Source organism: Alosa sapidissima, chromosome 5, assembly GCF_018492685.1.
Source record: "Alosa sapidissima isolate fAloSap1 chromosome 5, fAloSap1.pri, whole genome shotgun sequence".
In the NCBI taxonomy this organism is placed as follows: domain Eukaryota; kingdom Metazoa; phylum Chordata; class Actinopteri; order Clupeiformes; family Clupeidae; genus Alosa; species Alosa sapidissima.
Genome location: NC_055961.1, coordinates 14,784,411 through 14,803,107, shown reverse-complemented (window position 1 = coordinate 14,803,107; position 18,697 = coordinate 14,784,411). Strand labels below are relative to the sequence as shown.

Here is an 18,697-nt window from a genome sequence, read left to right as displayed (position 1 = left end):
GACTATGATCGTGTACATTCTTAACATGTTTTATGGACCCTTTCAGGAGAGTTCAATTATTATTATATTTATTATTATAATTATTATCAGCATCATAGTTGGCCCCACAAGACTTCCTTTTTAACATTCCATATGTTATCTTAATGCAGAAGAAGTAGATTGGGGCCCAAATAGAATGTTCAAGTATTGTTTTTGTTTACCTTGTTGAAAGGGTCTAGAACAGCACCATCAAGTGTTCGAAAATAGAACTACACTGCTGACTCCCACAGAACAAAGCTCAAACATTTTTTTTTACAACTGCTTACACACAGTTTCAAAGTATCGGTCTCTTTTTTCAGAAATCTATACAATACTATTGTTCACACAGAATGCAAAATTAAACACTGCATTCAAAATATTATAAATCCCAATCATTTTTTGAACATCCATTGTAGATTATAGCACACTTTACATCCACCAGGGGTCAGCAAGTCAGTCATTTGATGTTATTTTGACTAAATACAAATCTCACTATGGTCATTGAATGCATATTTATTTTGACTTAAAGGTGACAAAGACAATAAAGATGAAAGATTCGGGCTGATAAAAGTCCAATACAAATAGCCAGATTTAGAGAAAAAGTCTGATAATCTAAAAGATCATCTGCCTGTGTAGTTGACTCAAACAGCTGTGTGGGATGGCCACATCTCTAGAGAGGATGTGTTGTCAAACCCTGATACAGTCTCTTCTGGCTTGGTTTGACCCTCGGAAGCAGTCAGCTCAGCAGTGGCCTTATCAAGCTGAATCTCATGAGACGATGTTGCACAGCCTGGAAGAATACGGCATTTGGCAATATGGCATTTCATGAAGTGAATGTTCAATGTTTGTATCTGATTTTTTTTGGTTGTTTTTATTACCTGGCACACTGTTGTTCTCTTCAAGTGAGTTGACAGTCACAATGTGCAACTTTAGCACCTCTCATTATTTTCTGATAAAATGATTAATTATTTCAAATGTTAATGAGGAGATATTTCATGTGCATACTCACAGATCATGTTGACTCGATTTGTCCTTCACTCACTAGTCTATGAAATCAACATTGTTAAACTCAATATAGAATATGCAACGTGTGTTAGCATGAACTGAAATCCACCTTGAGGGAGAACTTGAAAACTTAGGGATCCTGAAGAAACAGCACCCCCAGTCTTTTCCTCCTGTGGCATCTCCAGTGGACCAGCAGGAGTCTCCCTCAACTCAGACAAGGTCTCATTTGCCTGAACTCTAGAAGAACCTGTGACAAACAAAAAGTGGTTTATACATCCTCTCTATTGGAACTGTTTAAGTTACAGCAGGGAGGTGGTGTTTAAATACCAACAAGAACTTACTTGTCTTTGCAGGAGAGTCCTTGCGTTCGTTGAGATCTCCTCTCCTTGATTTCTGAAGAACATATATAGTATGTCAATGTCAATTTTATTTATATAGCGCATTTACAGACGGCTTAGCCACACCAAAATGCTTCACAATAAAGTGCAATAAATAAAAATAGGAAGGCACAAAGACAAAAAGTAAGTAACAAAAACAAAAATAGTAACTAAGAGATATACCATACAACTGGGTATTGCTTTATTGTACAGTACAGAACTTCATGACCTACATGAACTAAATGATAGGTATGATACTCTACCTTCCAGTTGAAAATTGGCATCTTCTGCCGAAAAGGAAACATATTGTTCTATGTCTTTTCCTCTTTTTTTCCCTGGGGTCTAATTGACTTGGAGGTAGACATGCCTGGTGTGCTTGTTTGGCTACATGTCTTTACAATTGCTTTGGTCAATTTTTCTACCAGTGAAGATGTTAGAGATGGATTTTGTGATTTCAGGGCAGAACAGAGCATGTTTTCAGACCCAAAGTCTTGAGTAAGCTCCTTATAAACACCTCGGAAAATCTGGTGAATATTCACCTCCTGAGGATGACGTCCGTCACTTCTGATGCCAAAAGCTGTATTGAGCTCATTCAGAATTTTCCCAATCAAGTCATTGGACATATCCAGAACATCATCTGGAAGTGTGTTCTGGTTAATATTCTGGTGTAAACTATTAATTTTCTTCAGCAATTGGATGACCAGCATAGACACCAAGGATGCATAGTTATTAATGTTGGACTCTAACAGACTTAAGTGGGACAGAGAGGTACCTCTTTCACAGTGACTATTTTGTGGCAAATCTTTCTGTTCATCAAAAATATGTGGGAGCACATTATTTGAGCTACTGGTGAAAGATGGCATTTCAGTGTCCTGTGCCTGTTTGTCTGAGAGTTTCTGATCATCCTTGACCAATTCCTTGATGTCATCAAAGTTGTGAAGCTACGTTATCCTGTGACTGTGTGGAGAGTGTCTCCATGACTACTTGAGTCATCACCTGTGTGAATACATCCACTGTGCTCCCGAACACCTCAGACGATGAAGAGATTGAGGGAAATAAAGACGAAAGGACAAGTCGCTTCACAGCCTCCTCTACGTAACCGTAAATGAATCCTGATAGAATTTCATTTTTTCCTACAGCTCTGGGTCGCAACTTGTACACAACGGAGTCTGAGAGACTCTTCCCCACTGGCACAGATATAGTCTGGACGCCATGATAACTTTTTAGGAGCTTCTGTACTTCACCTGCAATATTATGAGAATATTCCATAATTTTGGTATCTGAGATTAATTCCTCCAGTCTTCTAGTGATGGGAACACGTTTCTCCCATTCGAAGATGGTGTCTACCACATGAGTGATGGTTTCATGTGAACATTTAGGAGACAATGACAAGTCCTTCATTCCAGCACTGCGACACAAGAAAACAGGAGAAATCCCTTTGATAGGCACATTAGGGGGAACAGGAGTGTCAGAGTCCGTTTTGGTAATTTCCTTCTGAGTCAGCTGAGGAGAGCGATGGCAGTCGATGGCTTTGTGGCTTATCCTTGTCCATTTTGATGTCAATCATTTGCATTTCATTAAACAAAGCACCAAGGATCTTATGAACCAGACCTGCTTGCTCTAAATTTTCTACACTCTTGAAATCTGGAAGGTCACTCTGCATTGAGGTAATCACTTGGCAAATTACATTTCTGGCATATGCCATTGTTGTTTCCTCTTTACTGTCAGAGTAGACAGATTTAGAAAACAAGTTCCCCACAACGTTCTGAATGGCCCTGAACATTCTTTGACTTGTTGAGCTCCACAAGATCCTTCATCCCCTCAGTAACGTATCCAACAACATCAAATGCTGCCACATGAAAATCTTGACTGGAGACAGTCTCGCTCATGGATTCAATGACTTCACCAACTAGATCATCTGCAACAGACAGTGACAGAGGGCCAGATGGAATAAAGGCTTGAAACTGATAGAGGTCTGTCAGACTTTCCGCTTTTGCATTTGACTCGTCATCATCATTATCTTCATCATTATGAACTTCAGCAGATTCGCCAGCTGGTGATTCAGGCCAGGAATCATTCTCAAGATTTTTTAGCAAAATCTCACTGACTTGTTTTGTTGCCCTTTCATGAAATTCGGTATCAGTCAGCTGACTGATCAAAGGGATAGAGCTTGAAAGTCCTGAGGCTTCAACACGTTCAGCCCACTTGGGTTCCTTCCCTAAGGCAGGCAAACATTGCAAAACATTTACTATTCTTACAGCCTCCTGCAAAATCCCATCTACTTCCTTCTTAGCAGCTGGCAAGAGCATTTCATTTGTAATCCTCTGAGGTCCTTCTCAGGCATGAGTCTTCAGCATTCTTGGCCTCTGAGGTGCCTAACCTGTTACAAGACATAATGATTACATGTAGATATCAGACTAACAATTTAGTCAGCAAAGCTTAACTAAAATCACTAAGGGAAAATAATGAATGCCCTATAAGGATGCTACTTAGGCACAATTTGCAGTCAGAAAGAACTATTTCAGGGTTGGGGAGTTACAATAAAATGCAAAAGTCAATTAATTACTAATCAAAATCTTGGTGAGTACAAAATGATTACATCCAAATATAGTTTATTTCCCAACAATAACCTGTACAGCCAGAGAGAGAGAGAGTTCACCGGAGCGACAAAGATGTAGAATTTAAGTATTTTTTATTCTTAAGGTGCCAACATAAGGACTAACGTAAGGACTAACATAAGGACTATAATTTTTTATTATTAAGGTGCCAACATAAGGACTAACGTTTTGACGTGTGCCACGTCTTCATCAGAGTCAAGTATACTTGGACTGTATACTTAGTCCAAATAGACTCTCTGGAATAAGTCCCGCCTCCGAAACAGCCGTGTCCACCCAACTTCCGGGCGTCGAATGTCTATGGGAAATAACATGGCGTTTCGAAATATCATACCTTTCAAACATCTGTAGTTGGCGAAGTAGAAAAAAAATGGTGGGCCGATTGGCCTACACACTTCTGCCATCTAGTTTCCACTGGATTTTTTGATTGTCCATTGTGACTTGGACAAGGGGGGGGGGGGGGGCGTGGTATTAAGATCGTCTTGGTAGTGTATAGGTCTAATTGAGTGTCTTTAAGATGTTCGTGACGGAACCCTTGCAATTGCAACACAGTTAAAGGGGTCATAGAATGCAAAACCGAGTTTACCTTGTCATAGATGAATAGTGATAGTTCAGTGGGTGAAATGGACATACAGAGAACTTCAAAACCCCACCGACACCTCCTTCCTATGCAAATCTCACAATTCGAAACTCCCGCCATAAAACGGGCGAATCCCAATGAAGCTCCGAGTTTACGCATTTGTCACGCCTCAAAATTTACATACAGACCAGCCAACGTATCCTCATGAAACAGTTCGTAGGATATCGTACTAAAAGTATGACCAAAAAATCCGTACGATATCCACTAAAATCTGGCAGACGAGCGATCAATGCACATGCGCAATCTAGCAGTGTAGCACTCACTTCGTTGTTATCAGTGCGCCTGCGTTTAGACCTCGGTTTCACAGAGAGCTTCAGCCTCGTGAAAGGTAGGTGCGGTAAACCTGGGTATTTTAAAACCTGATTAGCATTAAAAGCAGGCAATAATATAAATGCAGATGAAAGCAGAGATCGTCTAATTTGATAGGTCAATGTAGTTTGCCCAAGTAGTTAATGTTATACGTAGCCTAAGAAGACGGTATGAGTTAAAGAATTGTTGCTAATTTATGCTAATAATAACTTTGCTATAAGACATAACTGTGTTTTAAATAGATATCATCAATTTTGTGGAATTACACCCCCAAAAAAAGAAACAAAACCAACGCCAACATTGTTTGTTTCTTCTTGTCCGTGTCTGTCTTACTGTCTGTTTAGTAGCTGTCGTGATCGTGAATAATATGGAGCGCCATGCGCATGAATCGATTGGTAAGTAGAAGGCATAGTGATCAATGTGCATCAGTGTGCGTGATGTGCGAATGCTGTAAATGCTAACGACGAAATACAATGTGCTAACGTTATTATAGCAACCTTGAATTTGAATTAAGTTGTTGGTGTTGAATACTTGAAGCATTGATTTGTATTCGAGGGGAGATACTTGCTAATGTGTATTTTGAATGCCTAGCTCCATTCATATTTTGCTTTATTCACAGAGAATAGGCATGAACAAGTGCTGAATAAAGCCCAGGAGCTCACAAAGGAGCTTGACACGCCAATGGTAATGTCACAGTAATCTACATTTTGTATGGTGATCAGGCATTATGATGCATACGTTCTATCTATTGACAACAATATCTAAAATAAATGGTGCTGATAATTATAGAATATTGTATTCAGTCTATGTGATCTATACAACTAATGTTAGTGAACTTGGTCTGCCCTTAAACTCAGTCATGGTGTAGTCTTTAGATTTGCATTTGTTTGCATTAGCCACCAGCCAAATGCTGAGGAAATATGGAACTTCCTTCTTCCAAAACAAAATATGAAAATATTAGAAAAAACACTAGCTCCACCTGCTTATGTAATGTCTTGGTTAAATAATCAAATACACATGTAGCCTCTTTATCTGAATTTACTGCCATTGATAGCAAAACTCTTGAAAAAACAGTAATTCAGCTCAGCTCATCTTGACACCTTGCCCACAAGCTTCTTTAAAAGTATAAGTATCTTTGATTGTGTGGCATTTTGAGCTTTCTTAATATAGTGAATGGCTTTCTTATTTCAGGCATTTTCCCAGCCTCTCTTACTGTAAGACTGCAGTTATCAAACCCCTCGTAAAAAAAGAAACCTTGATCCCTCTGTGCCTAACAACTACAGGGCCATCTCAAACCTCCAATTTATAGCCAAAGTTATTGAGAAAGTTGTATTCAACCAAGTCAATAACTATTTAAATTCAAATGGCATCTATGATCAACTACGATCAGGCTTTCGCCAACACCACAGTACCAAAACTGCACTTGTAAAGGTATTAAACGATATCCGCCTGAATACAGACTCAGGTAAAAGGGAAGCTAATGGTAAGGGGTCCATTCTTGGGCCACTCTTATTTAACTTGTACATGCTTCCCCTTGGTGAAATATTTCAAGAGTACAAGATTGCATATCATAGCGATGCAGATGACACACAGGTCTACCTGGCATTGTCACCAAACAAATTGAGTCCTATTGACTCCTTATGTCTTTGCCTTAAAAAAAGTAAATACCTGGATGCAGCAGAATTTTTTACAACTTAATCAGAGCAAAATATTATTTTATTTGGTAACAAGCTGCTTACTTAGAATCTAAAGCACTTCCAACTAGGACTCAAGTAAAAAACTTGGGAGTCATTTTAGATGGGGACCTGACTATGAATGATCAAAAGCATTACTAAATAAGCATTCTGGCATCTTAGAAACATAGCTAAAATCAGAGATTTTGTTTCTAGACAGGATTTAGAAAAGCTTATTCATGCTTTCATATCCTGTAGGGTAAATTATTGTAATAGTCTGGGCCTAATTCAAAACGCTGCTGCTAGACTATTAACCAAGACTAAAAAGAGAGATCATTTTACACCCATTCTTAAATCTTTACATTGGCTCCCATTTAATTTCAGAATTGATTTCAAGGTTCCACTCCTAGTATATAAGTCACTGAATAGACTTGGCCCCAAATATTTTTCTGAATTGCTTCCCAATATACACCTTATAGAGAGCTTAGATCTATTGGAACTTGTCAATTAATAGTCCCCAGGGTTAAAACCAAACAAGGAGAAATGGCATTTAGCTATTATGCCACACAGCGCTGGAATCAGCTTCCAATAGATATTAGATTTTCCCCAACACTAGAATGTTTTAAAAAGAAACTAAAAACTGAACATCTTCATTCTGCATTTGTTGATTAGTTTTTATTTTTATTTTTATTTATTTATTTATTTTACCTCCTATTCATTCAGTCTTATTTCCCCCTTGATCTGTTTTATTATTTTATTGTATTAATTACTATTATTATTACTGTTAATCTTTTCTTTTTCTTTTTGTTTCTTTTAAGCACATTGAGTGACATTATTTGATGATGTGCTATAGATAAACTTGAACTTGAAAGTGTCTGGTAGACACAAAGTAATGATTCACTTTTGAGTGGCTTGTAATTGATTCTTAGTGGTTTGTATCTATTTTTTTTTTTTTAAGTTAACTTTTACACCGGCATTGAATTATGTTGTGTTCCATAGCTAAAAAAAAGAAGACGCCGCAGTGTCACTGCTAAATGGAGGGAGAGGACACAAAATGGTGACGTTGTGGCGAAAACAAGCAAGTCCCCCTCATCAGGCTCATCTGGTTAGTAGTTACTGAGAACTCCCTTCCACATTGCTTTCCCTCTCATGTGGATGTGCATGGGAATATACATTGCCGTCATAATGACACTGCACAGAAATTCTGATTCCCCTTTTCACTTTGACTTTCACTTTTCAGCTCCACGGGCCAGATCAGAAAACTTTCTGGATGTGATGCTGGATGGGCAGGAGGCAAGGAATTGTAAGTGTTTAATTAGTTTGACTGATTTGTCTATAATATACAGTATGTGTTTAAATAGACATTATGAATCACAATGAATGACTTATTCATACATGGGCAAATTTAATCGGATGCCTGGCTCAACCGGAATGAACATTTCTCATACAACCACCTTGATTGGAACTTCAGTCAAATTGAAAGGGCTGGTGTAATCCTTTTAGAATCAAATTGAACAGCCATGTAAACACTCAATCAATTTTCACAGCAAAGTTTTGCAGTTACATCACTGTTTTGATTATCTACCATAACATTACACAGCCTGATAAATTTCACTTCTATGACCGCTTTGACAGTGACAACAACGAGATGGCTGTCAAGGTTGTGGTATCTGCAGAGAACACCAGCCCCTCACAGTCTCACCCACCGATGTGTGTACGGTACTGAGCCGGACTAATGCATGTAAGGCTGCTGGTCCTGATGGCATCCCCAGATGTGTCCTCAGGCCTTGTGCTGTGCAGCTAATTGACATATTTAACCTGTCACTAGCCAAGGCAGCTGTCCCCACATGCTGTTAAACCGCCATCATGGTGTTGGTGCCAAAACACTCCACTGCAACAAGCCTTAATGACTTCCGTCCAGTTGCACTCACCCCCATCATGAAATGCTTCAAGAGGCTGGTCCTGGCCCACTTCAAGACCTGCTTACCACCCTCTCTGGTTCCAATTCGCCTACCATTAAAACAGGAGCAAAGAGGACACTATTTCTACGGTACTTCACACTGCCCTGTTCCTCCTTGACAATAGCAACATCTTTGTGAGAATACTGTTCCTTGAATTCAGTTCAGTATTCAACACCACCCCCTTCACTGATCACCAAACTCAGTGTACTGGGCATCAATACCTCCCTCTGTAACTGGATTCTGGAATGCCTAACCAGTTAGGTTAGATAACCACACCTCCACACATCAACCCTCACCCTGAACACTGGCGTACCACAGGGCTGTGTACTGAACCTTCTCCTTTAGTCTTCACCTACGACTGCATATATGGCTCTAACACCATCAGGTTTGCAGGTGACACTACTTCCTGAGGAGACTTAAGAAACTGCACCTGTCTCCTCAGATCATGGTGAACTTCTACCACTGCACCATCGAGAGCATCCTCATCAACTGTGTCACAGTAGTTTCGCTTTGGACAAAAGCGTCTGCTAAATACTATTACCATAACAGTATAGTATGGAAACTGCTTTGCCTTCGACTGGAAAGCCCTGCAGAGGGTGGTGAAAGCTGGCCAACGCATCACTGGTTCCTCACTCCCATCCATCGAGGCCATCCAGGACAAGCTCTGATTGCGTCAGGCGCTCAGCATCATCAGACACGTTTCACCCCACTCCCCTCTGGGTTCATTGAGCCTCCCCCCCCCCCAGCAGGTTCATTGAGCCCCCCCCCCCCAGCAGGTTCATTGAGCCCCCCCCCCCCAGCAGGTTCAGAGGAAGCATCCTCCCTGCGGTAGACACCCTGAACTCCAGCTCTGCACCCTGGTGACCACCAACCAACTAGGCCCACCCACCCCCATCCAAACACACAACATATGCCTCCATGCCACCCCACACACGCAAGTACTCGCCCTCCACCTAACTCCCATACACACCTTTTCACCCACAGGTTTCAGGTCTTTCCGCACCAGCAGGTTCAGAGGACGCTTCCTCCCTGCGGCAGACACCCAACCGAACTCCAGCTCTGCACCCTGGTGATCACCAACCAACTATGCCCCCCCCCCCTCAAACACACAACATACGCCGCCATGCCCCCCCCCCCTCCCCTCCAGACACACACACACAAGTACCTTCCCTCCACCTAACTCAGATACAACCACACACACCTTTTCACCACCCTACCCCCATTCAAACACACAACATACCCCCCCACAACAAGCACACAATAAAACCCCTCGCCCCCCCTCAAAAAAAAACATACACTCACACAGGTACACCCCCTCTACCATACACACACAAACATGAAACAACTGGATATCCATGTTTTGTCTGTTTTTAGAATATTACTGTTAATACACTGCATACAGTTAGGAACAACATGTTTCATACCCCCTGGCAAATATGAATTTAATATTGAAACATTAAATTAACATAGCAAAAGGTTGTAAGACAGTGTGGCAGAAACAAACAGAATCAGAAAAAGAAGCAGTTTCATCTTTTTTAACATTTTATGAAAACATGGCATGTCCAAAATGATTCATACCCTTTTAAATAATCAATGTAAGCATGTTTATTTGATGTCAAAGCACTCAAAATCATTCTTAGATAGATAGATAGATAGATACTTTATTGATCCCTAGGGGAAATTCAAGAATCTTGGAGATTTATCTTACCTACCAAAATTATTCTTACTTACCAAGCTTCTCCATGTCTCCACAATGATTCTAGACCACACCTCCAGGTTTTGAGGCAGGTATGATTCTTTGCCATAACGTTTAGCCTTGTGCTCACTTTTATATGGATTAAAAATGTTAAAAGACATGAAAAGGCTTCTTTTTTTGGATTCCATGTTCCTACCACAGTATATCTAGTACTTTCCAGAATTATTGCCACCTTATGTTCTTCCTTAAAATACAGGGGTCATAAGTATTGGCACCCCTATGTTAAAATCCCATAGAGGCAGGTAGAGTTTTATTTCATGGATCTAGGATACTATACATCCTGATAAAGTTCCCTTGGCCTTTGGAATTAAAATAGCCCCACATCATCACATACCCTTCACTATACCTAGAGATTGGCATGGTTTTATTTCAGTTAGCTGGTTTGATTTGCATTGAGCTCAATGAGCATAAAAATAAAACAATGCCAATCTCTAGCTATGGTGAAGGGTATGTGATGTGTGATGATATTTTAATTGATTTTCAAGTCATCAACCGTTAGAGTATAATTTGAATTTTATTGAACAAACCTTCCAATGATAACAGTATTTATTTTCCACAATAATTAAAAACTCAAAATGCACTGTTCCAAATGATTATGCACAACAGAGTTTCAAGGCATTTTATAGGTTGTAAAGAACTAAAAATGGTCATTTGTTGAATTTGCAGCATTAGGAGGTGATATAAATTCAATCAAAAGTTATTTCAATCAAAAACATAACAGGCCAAGTTACATGTTAACATAGGACCCCTTCATTGATATCACCTTCACAATTCTTGCATCCATTGAACTTGTGAGTTCTTGGAGAGTTTCTGCTTTAATGTCTTTGCAGGACGTCAGAATAGCTGCTTGGATGGGAACTGCCTCCCACCCTCATAGATCTTTTGCATGATGATGCTCCAAAGGTTCTCAATAGGGTTAAGGTCAGAGGAAGATGGAGGCCACACCATGAGTTTCTCTCCTTTTATGTCCACAGCAATGACCCAGAGGTATTTTTTGCTGCATGAGATGGTGCATCGTCATGCATAGATGATTTTGCTATGGAAGACACGGTTCTTCTTTTTGTACCACGGAAGAAAGTGGTCAGTCAGAAACTCTACATATTTTGCCAAGGTCATTTTCACACCGTCAGGGACCCTAAAGTGGCCTACCAGCTCTCTTCCCATGATTCCGGCCCAAAACATGACTCCGCCACCTCCTTGCTGATGTCTCAGCCTTGGGACTTGGTGGCCATTCACCAACCATCCATTACTCCATCCATCTTCATGTATTCCTGAGACCACTGCAACTGTTTCTGCTTTGAGCATTGTTTAGGGGTGACCGAATAGTTGGTTTATGTTGGTTTATACACATTTGCAAACTTCTTGAAGATCTTACACCTTGTGGTTCGTGGGACTCCAGAGGCAGTTTTCTTTCCCATATTTCTTGAAACCTGTGGCATGCTTAATAATGGGAACATTCTTCTTAAGTAGTTTTCCTTTGATTGGCAAACTAATTATCACAGGTGTCTGAGGTTGACCTCAATGATCCAAAAAACCCTGAGACACAATACCATCCATGAGATTAATTGAAAAACAAAAAAATAAACGTTTATGACACTTAAATCCAAGTTGTATACATAGTTGTATACATCCACAGTGTATATACCATACCACTTTCTTAACTGTATACTACTACACTATATGTCTTATACTGCACCACCTGTCTATGTATATCACATTGCACTTTTCTTTTTTTGCCGTACTTGAACTCTGCACGATGACAATAAAGTTGACCTGACACTATGCTCATCAGAACAAACCAAACCTGCTTGACACTACCCTGTATGGAGACTTATTTCATGTTAATAATGGAGATCAACCCCCTCATTAATTTCTTTGCGCAACCGCCCACATTCTGTCTTCACTCCAGTGAGACGAGTGAAATAAATGTTCCATGACATAGGCTTTATTTACCTCTGATAGGCCTACATATCACGATTTCCATTTTTGGTGCAAAGGATGAGGTTATGCAATCACTATGTTATTTTCAAGGAGTTAAGCTACAGGAATTCCCTTCATTCGTTGTTTTAAATATTGTTGCTTCTAGCCTGCCCATATCTCCAGACAGGTTCAGGTTTTTTTACCGGTGTTGTAAAAGATCAAGTGAAGTCAAGTCGGCTTTATTGTCAATTTCTGTACATGCACTGGTCATACAAAGAATTGAAATTTCGTTTCTTACTTTCCCATGCAGACATAGACATACTTTAGAAATAGACATAGCCATAGACAATAAAAATATACAGACATACCACATACAGACATTAAAGTGCGAGACTGAAATATAGAACATGTATCAAAAAAATAGAGGTAGTTGTGTTGTATATTTACATAGTCCTAGCGTAACCTTCTGACAGAGTAGTAGTAGCAGCAGCATTGTGGCAGAGTGATAAATAACATTGATAACATTTACATGAAGTTTAAACTTGTGCTTGTGTGTACTGTATATTTACATTGATATGCAGTCATTTCAAGTATATCAGATGTGAAAAGATAAGACAAAATATGACCCGTTGTTTTCGTGTGGACATAATGTTGGCCTAAATGTCATTTTTAGGTTGCCACTTGGTGTTTCAAGCACTTGATTTAAGCAAATATTTTGGCCTCCTTTGATGTCCTCCTTTGTTATGACCAAACCCCTTCCTCTTCCACACACACAGATGATGCCTGTCTGGAGGGATCTGGAGAGGGTTCTACAATCCACTAGCGCCCCTGACTCTGATGTTAGTGCTGAGCTGCACACCAGCACACGAACAGCAGCCTCAGACTGGGGCATTAGGAGCAGCAACACATCAGAGAGATGGCTAGAAGCCCGACCCCAGCTGGTGGAGAATATGCTGAAAGCCACCATCATAAGGGCAGAGTTCTGCCAGATGTGCAAAACAGAGAGGGCAGTAATCCGGTGTGCAGACTGCATGTCACTGTCACACCTCTGCTGTGGCTGTGACCAGAAGCACCACCATGTATATTCTCTGCACAACCGGTCATCCCTTACAAATAACTGTCGCATCCCTCTGCCACCAACGGTTATGGTGACAAATGAGGGGAGACATGACACATGTGGTACTAACCATGATTTTTATATTTCATTTTATAAATCCATATCTTACATTATCAACAAAATCCACTAACTTAGTTTCTCCCTTTTCTTTTGCAGCCAGAATCTTGCCAATGGAACTGCCACAACACATTTGTGACTGCTCTAATAGTGTGTCAGTCATTGTTGGGAGGCCTGTGGTTTTTGTCAATATAAATGGTGAACTCCACAGCATAAAAATGCATCATAGGCAACATAATGTCTAACCATTCCAAGTAGTTTAGATTCCAGAAACACCTCACACCTTTCAAGTTTAAACTCAAGTGACATTTCTCTTTTAATTTTCTTGTCAATATAACAAACATATTTTTTTCCCCCTCATAGGACGATATGATTTGAATCTCCCTGAGCTACGCTGCAGAGGCTGTTGTGCCAGCTGGACCCCCCAGTTAGCAGACCTGCAACAAAGTGGCTACTGGCCGGCCACAATCCAATTCTGCACAGTACATGATACTGACATATTTCAACGCTTCAGGGAAATGAAGTTGGTGGCCCCAGGGAGTTCCCGGCTATCGTTTATAAGGATGCTGGAAGTCCAAACAAAGCAGCATGGCAGGGTGAGTTTTAGCTCATGGTATAATTATACAATCACCTTTCTTTAATACTGAATGTAGCTGTAACTAAGAGTTCAATGAATCTTTCAACAGACTGGTAAAGTGTGTTCTGACACATTTTACAAAGCTTTCATGGAGTGGGTCATCAGCTCTATTATGCAGAATACAGAAGTTTGTATTGTTTTTGTCAATTATGTGTCATAACTGTCTCTCAGGGTCTAGAAGTAGCAGTTTGCCGTCATGGCATTATTCTTCGTGCATTGAATATGTACAGGCAAGTATTTCCATTTCAGTACATTGCCACTTGCTCATTTATTTATTTATTTATTTATTTTGATACCGTTCAATTTATTTTAAACAACGTCATCTTATCAGGTTAGCACTTACAGTAGGGCTGAGGTATTATATCGGCATTGTTCAAAATGTCAGCATCTACAATGCCGGAGATGACCATAACAGTTAACATCTCCTTCCTTTGGTGAAAAATATATGAATTTATCTTGCCCCTCATTTCTTAATGTGAATTGTATCAGTATACCAATCAATGTTTAAATCAGCATACTAATCCAATGTTAAAATACAATCCTATAGGGGCGAGATATTCGCGTATCCAATGTTTCTTCAGAAAGAAGTTGCAGCCATTTGTAAACCACAGTTTTTTTGCATGGATGTTGTCTGCAAGTACTGGCCATATGTCAGAACAGAATTGTTGAAGCTTGGCCAGATTACAATCATATTTTAGCCATGAAGCCCTTGTTATCAGCGCTCCATGCCAAAGCACACGGGATCAAGTGTGAGGTATGTGTTCATTTGTCTGTTTGTGTATCCTATGTCCTATACTTTACAGGGTAGATGACAAGATAATAGTCTACTGAAACATGTTATCAATTGAGACTGTACTGCACTGCATTTACCTACAATTACAGATAAAATGGGCAGCAGGCAACCAGGATGGTGCTGGTTCCACCTTGGGAGAAGAAGTGGAAAGGGTCAACTCCTTCCTTTCCAGGACAGCAATAAACACCAAGTTCATGAGCAAAGGAGGTTGGTTTTATGAAAATGTTTGGACAGGTTATAATTTAAATATTCACAGAATCCAGAGAAACCTTTTGAACAAGGGACTGGGCTGAAAAAAAATATTGTATTATATAGTGCTATAATGCTATACTGCATTAAGTCCTTTTCCTGTAAAAAAAATAATTATTATGGGCTAAAACACTTCTGATAACCATTGTCTGTTTAAAGAAACGCTAACTATTATTTATCCTGTAGCATAGCAGCTATTTTTGGCAAAAAAAAAAGAAATTCATTTTCTTCTTTCATTTTTAACAGCCCGCACAGACATGTTGACAGTGCAGGCCATGGATTGGAATAGGAGAAAGGTGGAAAACATGTGCAACACCTTGTGCACAAGATTTCGTAAGGTAGGTCATGAACTTGAATTTGAATCATATTGCAACCCAAGGGAGAATTGGATAATGTTTACATGACATCTTTCCCCCTTTTTCCCCACAGACACAATTGAGTCTTCAGCGGGAGAGGCAGAGCCTAGAGACCATGGAGACAGAGTTCTCTGCAGGGGATGGATCTGTGGAGCAGTGGGTCAGAGATGTCCAAGACTGGGCTGAACATGGTAAGTATACCCAGCTATCTTCATGACCAAGCTCATCTACTGTAAACAACTGTAACAGATATACAATGTTCGGTAACACTTTACGGTACGGGTACATGAATTATGCACATTAGGCACATGAGAGAGAAAAAACATCAAGCTTGTCTGGTGTCCCTTTAATGCATGAGGTCATGAATGAGAGACTATGAACTCAATTCCTGATGATTTATAAAATACAAAGGAATGAAGTAATGCATAAATCATGAATTAATTCATGATAACTCATGTACCCTTACAGTAAAATGTTACCCAATGTTCTCACAAATTCCACTTTGCTTTTTTAGAGTCCCCCACAGACAATAATGATTCTCTGTTGGAAGTGAGGAGGAGAATTGAGGAGACATCTTTGGGTTTAAGACAGCGTAGACTACGCCTTTATAGCCAAACAGGTAAACATTTTTATGAAGGATAACCATTTCAAGAATGTGTGTTCATGTGTTTACTCTCTTTATCATGTTAACCTAATTTGTTGTGTATGTATGTGTGATGTTTCCCAGACAGCAACTGCGGACGTTCTGTGATACGTGGCCGTGTGTGGAGGGAAAAGAAACAGCTGGAGGTCCTAGTGGCTCAACATGACGATCTGGTCCAACCCCATCTGAAAATTGGCCCCGTCACCGACATGTTAGAGGCCGGCTACATATTTCCTTGGCATTTACCCCCCAATGGTAGGTTTCATATTGCATTATTTCTGGCAGGTATGCAGTCGTGGCTTGTGCCTGTGCCATTGTATTGTTCTACTGTTGTGTACACAGACGTTGTATGTAGTTAACCCATTTCTGCCATATTGTTTTATTTTTATTTTAGATGGCATGGACTTTCTTTCCAAAAAAAAGATCTTCGACAAGGTAATGCACATAAGAAGACTGAGGAGGAGCTGTTGATACTTGCCACTGAAGTAAGGCAACACTGGGAGTTCCTCAATGAAAGGATGCAATCCTTGCGTGACCTTTCTATCAGCCCTACCAGTAAGTATTGTTTTTTATACCATTGAGGACACATTTTTCTTTTAGCATCACTATAACTATGGGTAATGTTAAATCTAAGTCTTATTTGAATTAATATGTTCTTCCTGACTCCTGGTAGCCAGTCCAGCCTCTCCCGAGAAGCCCTTCAAGGTCTTCATGGAGGACTCAATCGAAGGAGGTCTCAGCTGCAGTCTCAACTGGTCACAGTCAGGAATAAATACTTGCAAGTGATTAAAGCAGGACTTGATGGCTCTATGTTGGACCTTAATGAGGAAGAGGAAGAGGAGAAGGAAGAGGAGGAGCTGCTTGAGGAGCAAAATGGAAGTGATTTTGAGAGTGGCTCAGATGATGAGGACCTGCACTCCTCAGAATAAATGCAACTTGCCCTGTGTTTGTGTATTCTTGTTCACATTAGTTATTAAACGAATGCTTCATTCATCAAACTATTTTGTTTTTACCCTCTTATGAATATATGTTGCACATGTGGGTATTAGTCGATTATACCTGGTGCGGCCTCTCTCCAACTTTACTTTTTGCAATGCAATTTCCCATTGTCAACCAACTAAGTCCACATTGCCCACATCCACGGCTGAAGCGCCCTTGAGCAAGGCACCTAACCCCTCAATGCTCTCCGAGCGCCGCTGTAGCAGGCAGCCCACTGCGTCGTGATTAGTGTGTGCTTCACCTCACTGTGTGTTCACTGTGTGTGATTCACTAATTCACAGATTGGGATAAATGCAGAGACTGAATTTTCCTCATGGGATCGGAAAGGGTACATATACCTTTGCAAAGGACATAGGGTTAGCGTTTGTATCTTGCATACCTCCTAGACTGATTCAATTTAATTTTCCTATATTTGGCTCTGCCTCCAGGAATTAGATGTCCTCATCCCATTTGTCATCATCCCATTTAACATGCCAGATGCTGGTACTAGTGTGAACTGGTGTAATTACATCTAGGCCTGTCTGACCAATGCAAATTATGGCCATCTAAACCTAGGGTTATCATTTCTAACTGGCATACCTCATTATCTAAGTAAAATCACACCTCACACATTCACAGACTCTATAGCACCCCCTAGAAATCTACATTTTCCAATCTTTGGCTCCGCCTCCTGACAACATGTCTGGACATATGGGTGTTTCAAATGTAGTTTCTGAGTATGTCCGGTGCATCAAACTTGCCATGGCAGGTAAGATAAGTGAAATTGGTTTTATTTCAGCACAGCACACCTCTGTGTATCATAATCAATCAAAATATGGATGTTTTAATGGTTTATGTTTGATTTAAGAACTTTTGTTGGTCAACATCTATCAAAAATATGCTCTCTGAATGGTCATTTCTGAAGATTTCTTATGTGCATCAAAATTCCCACAGCACCTAAGAGAAGTGAAATTGGGTTTATTTCAGCACAGTACATCTTTGTGCATCATAATCAAAAAAAATGTGGATGTTTTAATGGTCTGCGTATGATTTAAGAACTTTTGTTGGTCAACATCTCTCAAAAATATGCTCTCTGAATGGCAATTTCTGAGGATTTCTTGTGCATCAAAATTCCCACAGCACCTAAGAGAAGTGAAATTGGGTTTATTACAGCACAGTACATCTTTGTGTATCATAATAAAAAAAAAGTGGATGTTTTAATGGTCTGTGTATGATTTAAGAACTTTAGTTGGTCAACATCTCTCAAAAATATGCTCTCTGAACAACGATTTCTGAGGATTTCTTGTTTACAGAGGGTGGTGAAGAGTAATATTTGCAGTGTTATTAGCACTAGCAGTTATAAGAGCAGTAGCAGCAACTGGAACTGCAACTATTTTTGGAATCTGATCCCTTATCATACCTGTTCATTCTTACTCATTGCTCGACTTATCGTGACTAAATTCAAGATGGCTGCAAACGCTAAACTTCGTGAAGATACTGTCTGTATAAATCGTCTTGTAAGTAAACTACCAGTGCTTTGTCCTTTGCACCATGACCCCGAGCCAAACACCCTCCCAGAACCTGTTTTCCCTT

At 40.0% G+C, this 18,697-nt stretch overlaps 2 protein-coding genes and 1 long non-coding RNA gene across 4 annotated transcripts; 2 read left to right on the top strand and 1 right to left on the bottom strand.

The window, feature by feature from the left end:
- Positions 1-447: 447 nt before the first annotated feature.
- On the bottom strand, positions 448-3,777 carry LOC121709284. 2 transcript variants are annotated; one of them, XR_006031895.1, is made up of 5 exons: positions 1,664-3,777; positions 1,365-1,416; positions 1,133-1,270; positions 897-967; positions 448-808 (listed from the first exon to the last, which is right to left on the bottom strand). It is a non-coding gene; the product is annotated as an uncharacterized LOC121709284 (long non-coding RNA). The 2 variants fall into 2 exon arrangements; XR_006031894.1 differs by having other exon boundaries at positions 897-1,270.
- Positions 3,778-7,641: 3,864 nt separating this feature from the next.
- Positions 7,642-14,245, top strand: LOC121709119. The gene is made up of 6 exons (XM_042092194.1): positions 7,642-7,742; positions 7,878-7,940; positions 13,051-13,453; positions 13,548-13,646; positions 13,812-14,044; positions 14,135-14,245. Exons 2-6 carry the CDS (start codon positions 7,920-7,922, stop codon positions 14,243-14,245), a joined length of 867 nt encoding a protein of 288 aa, XP_041948128.1. The 5' UTR covers positions 7,642-7,742; positions 7,878-7,919.
- Positions 14,246-14,636: 391 nt separating this feature from the next.
- On the top strand, positions 14,637-17,080 carry LOC121709660. The gene is made up of 8 exons (XM_042093235.1): positions 14,637-14,839; positions 14,968-15,085; positions 15,374-15,465; positions 15,557-15,674; positions 15,998-16,102; positions 16,211-16,381; positions 16,521-16,685; positions 16,800-17,080. Exons 1-7 carry the CDS (start codon positions 14,786-14,788, stop codon positions 16,595-16,597), a joined length of 735 nt encoding a protein of 244 aa, XP_041949169.1. The 5' UTR covers positions 14,637-14,785; the 3' UTR covers positions 16,598-16,685; positions 16,800-17,080.
- Positions 17,081-18,697: the final 1,617 nt, after the last annotated feature.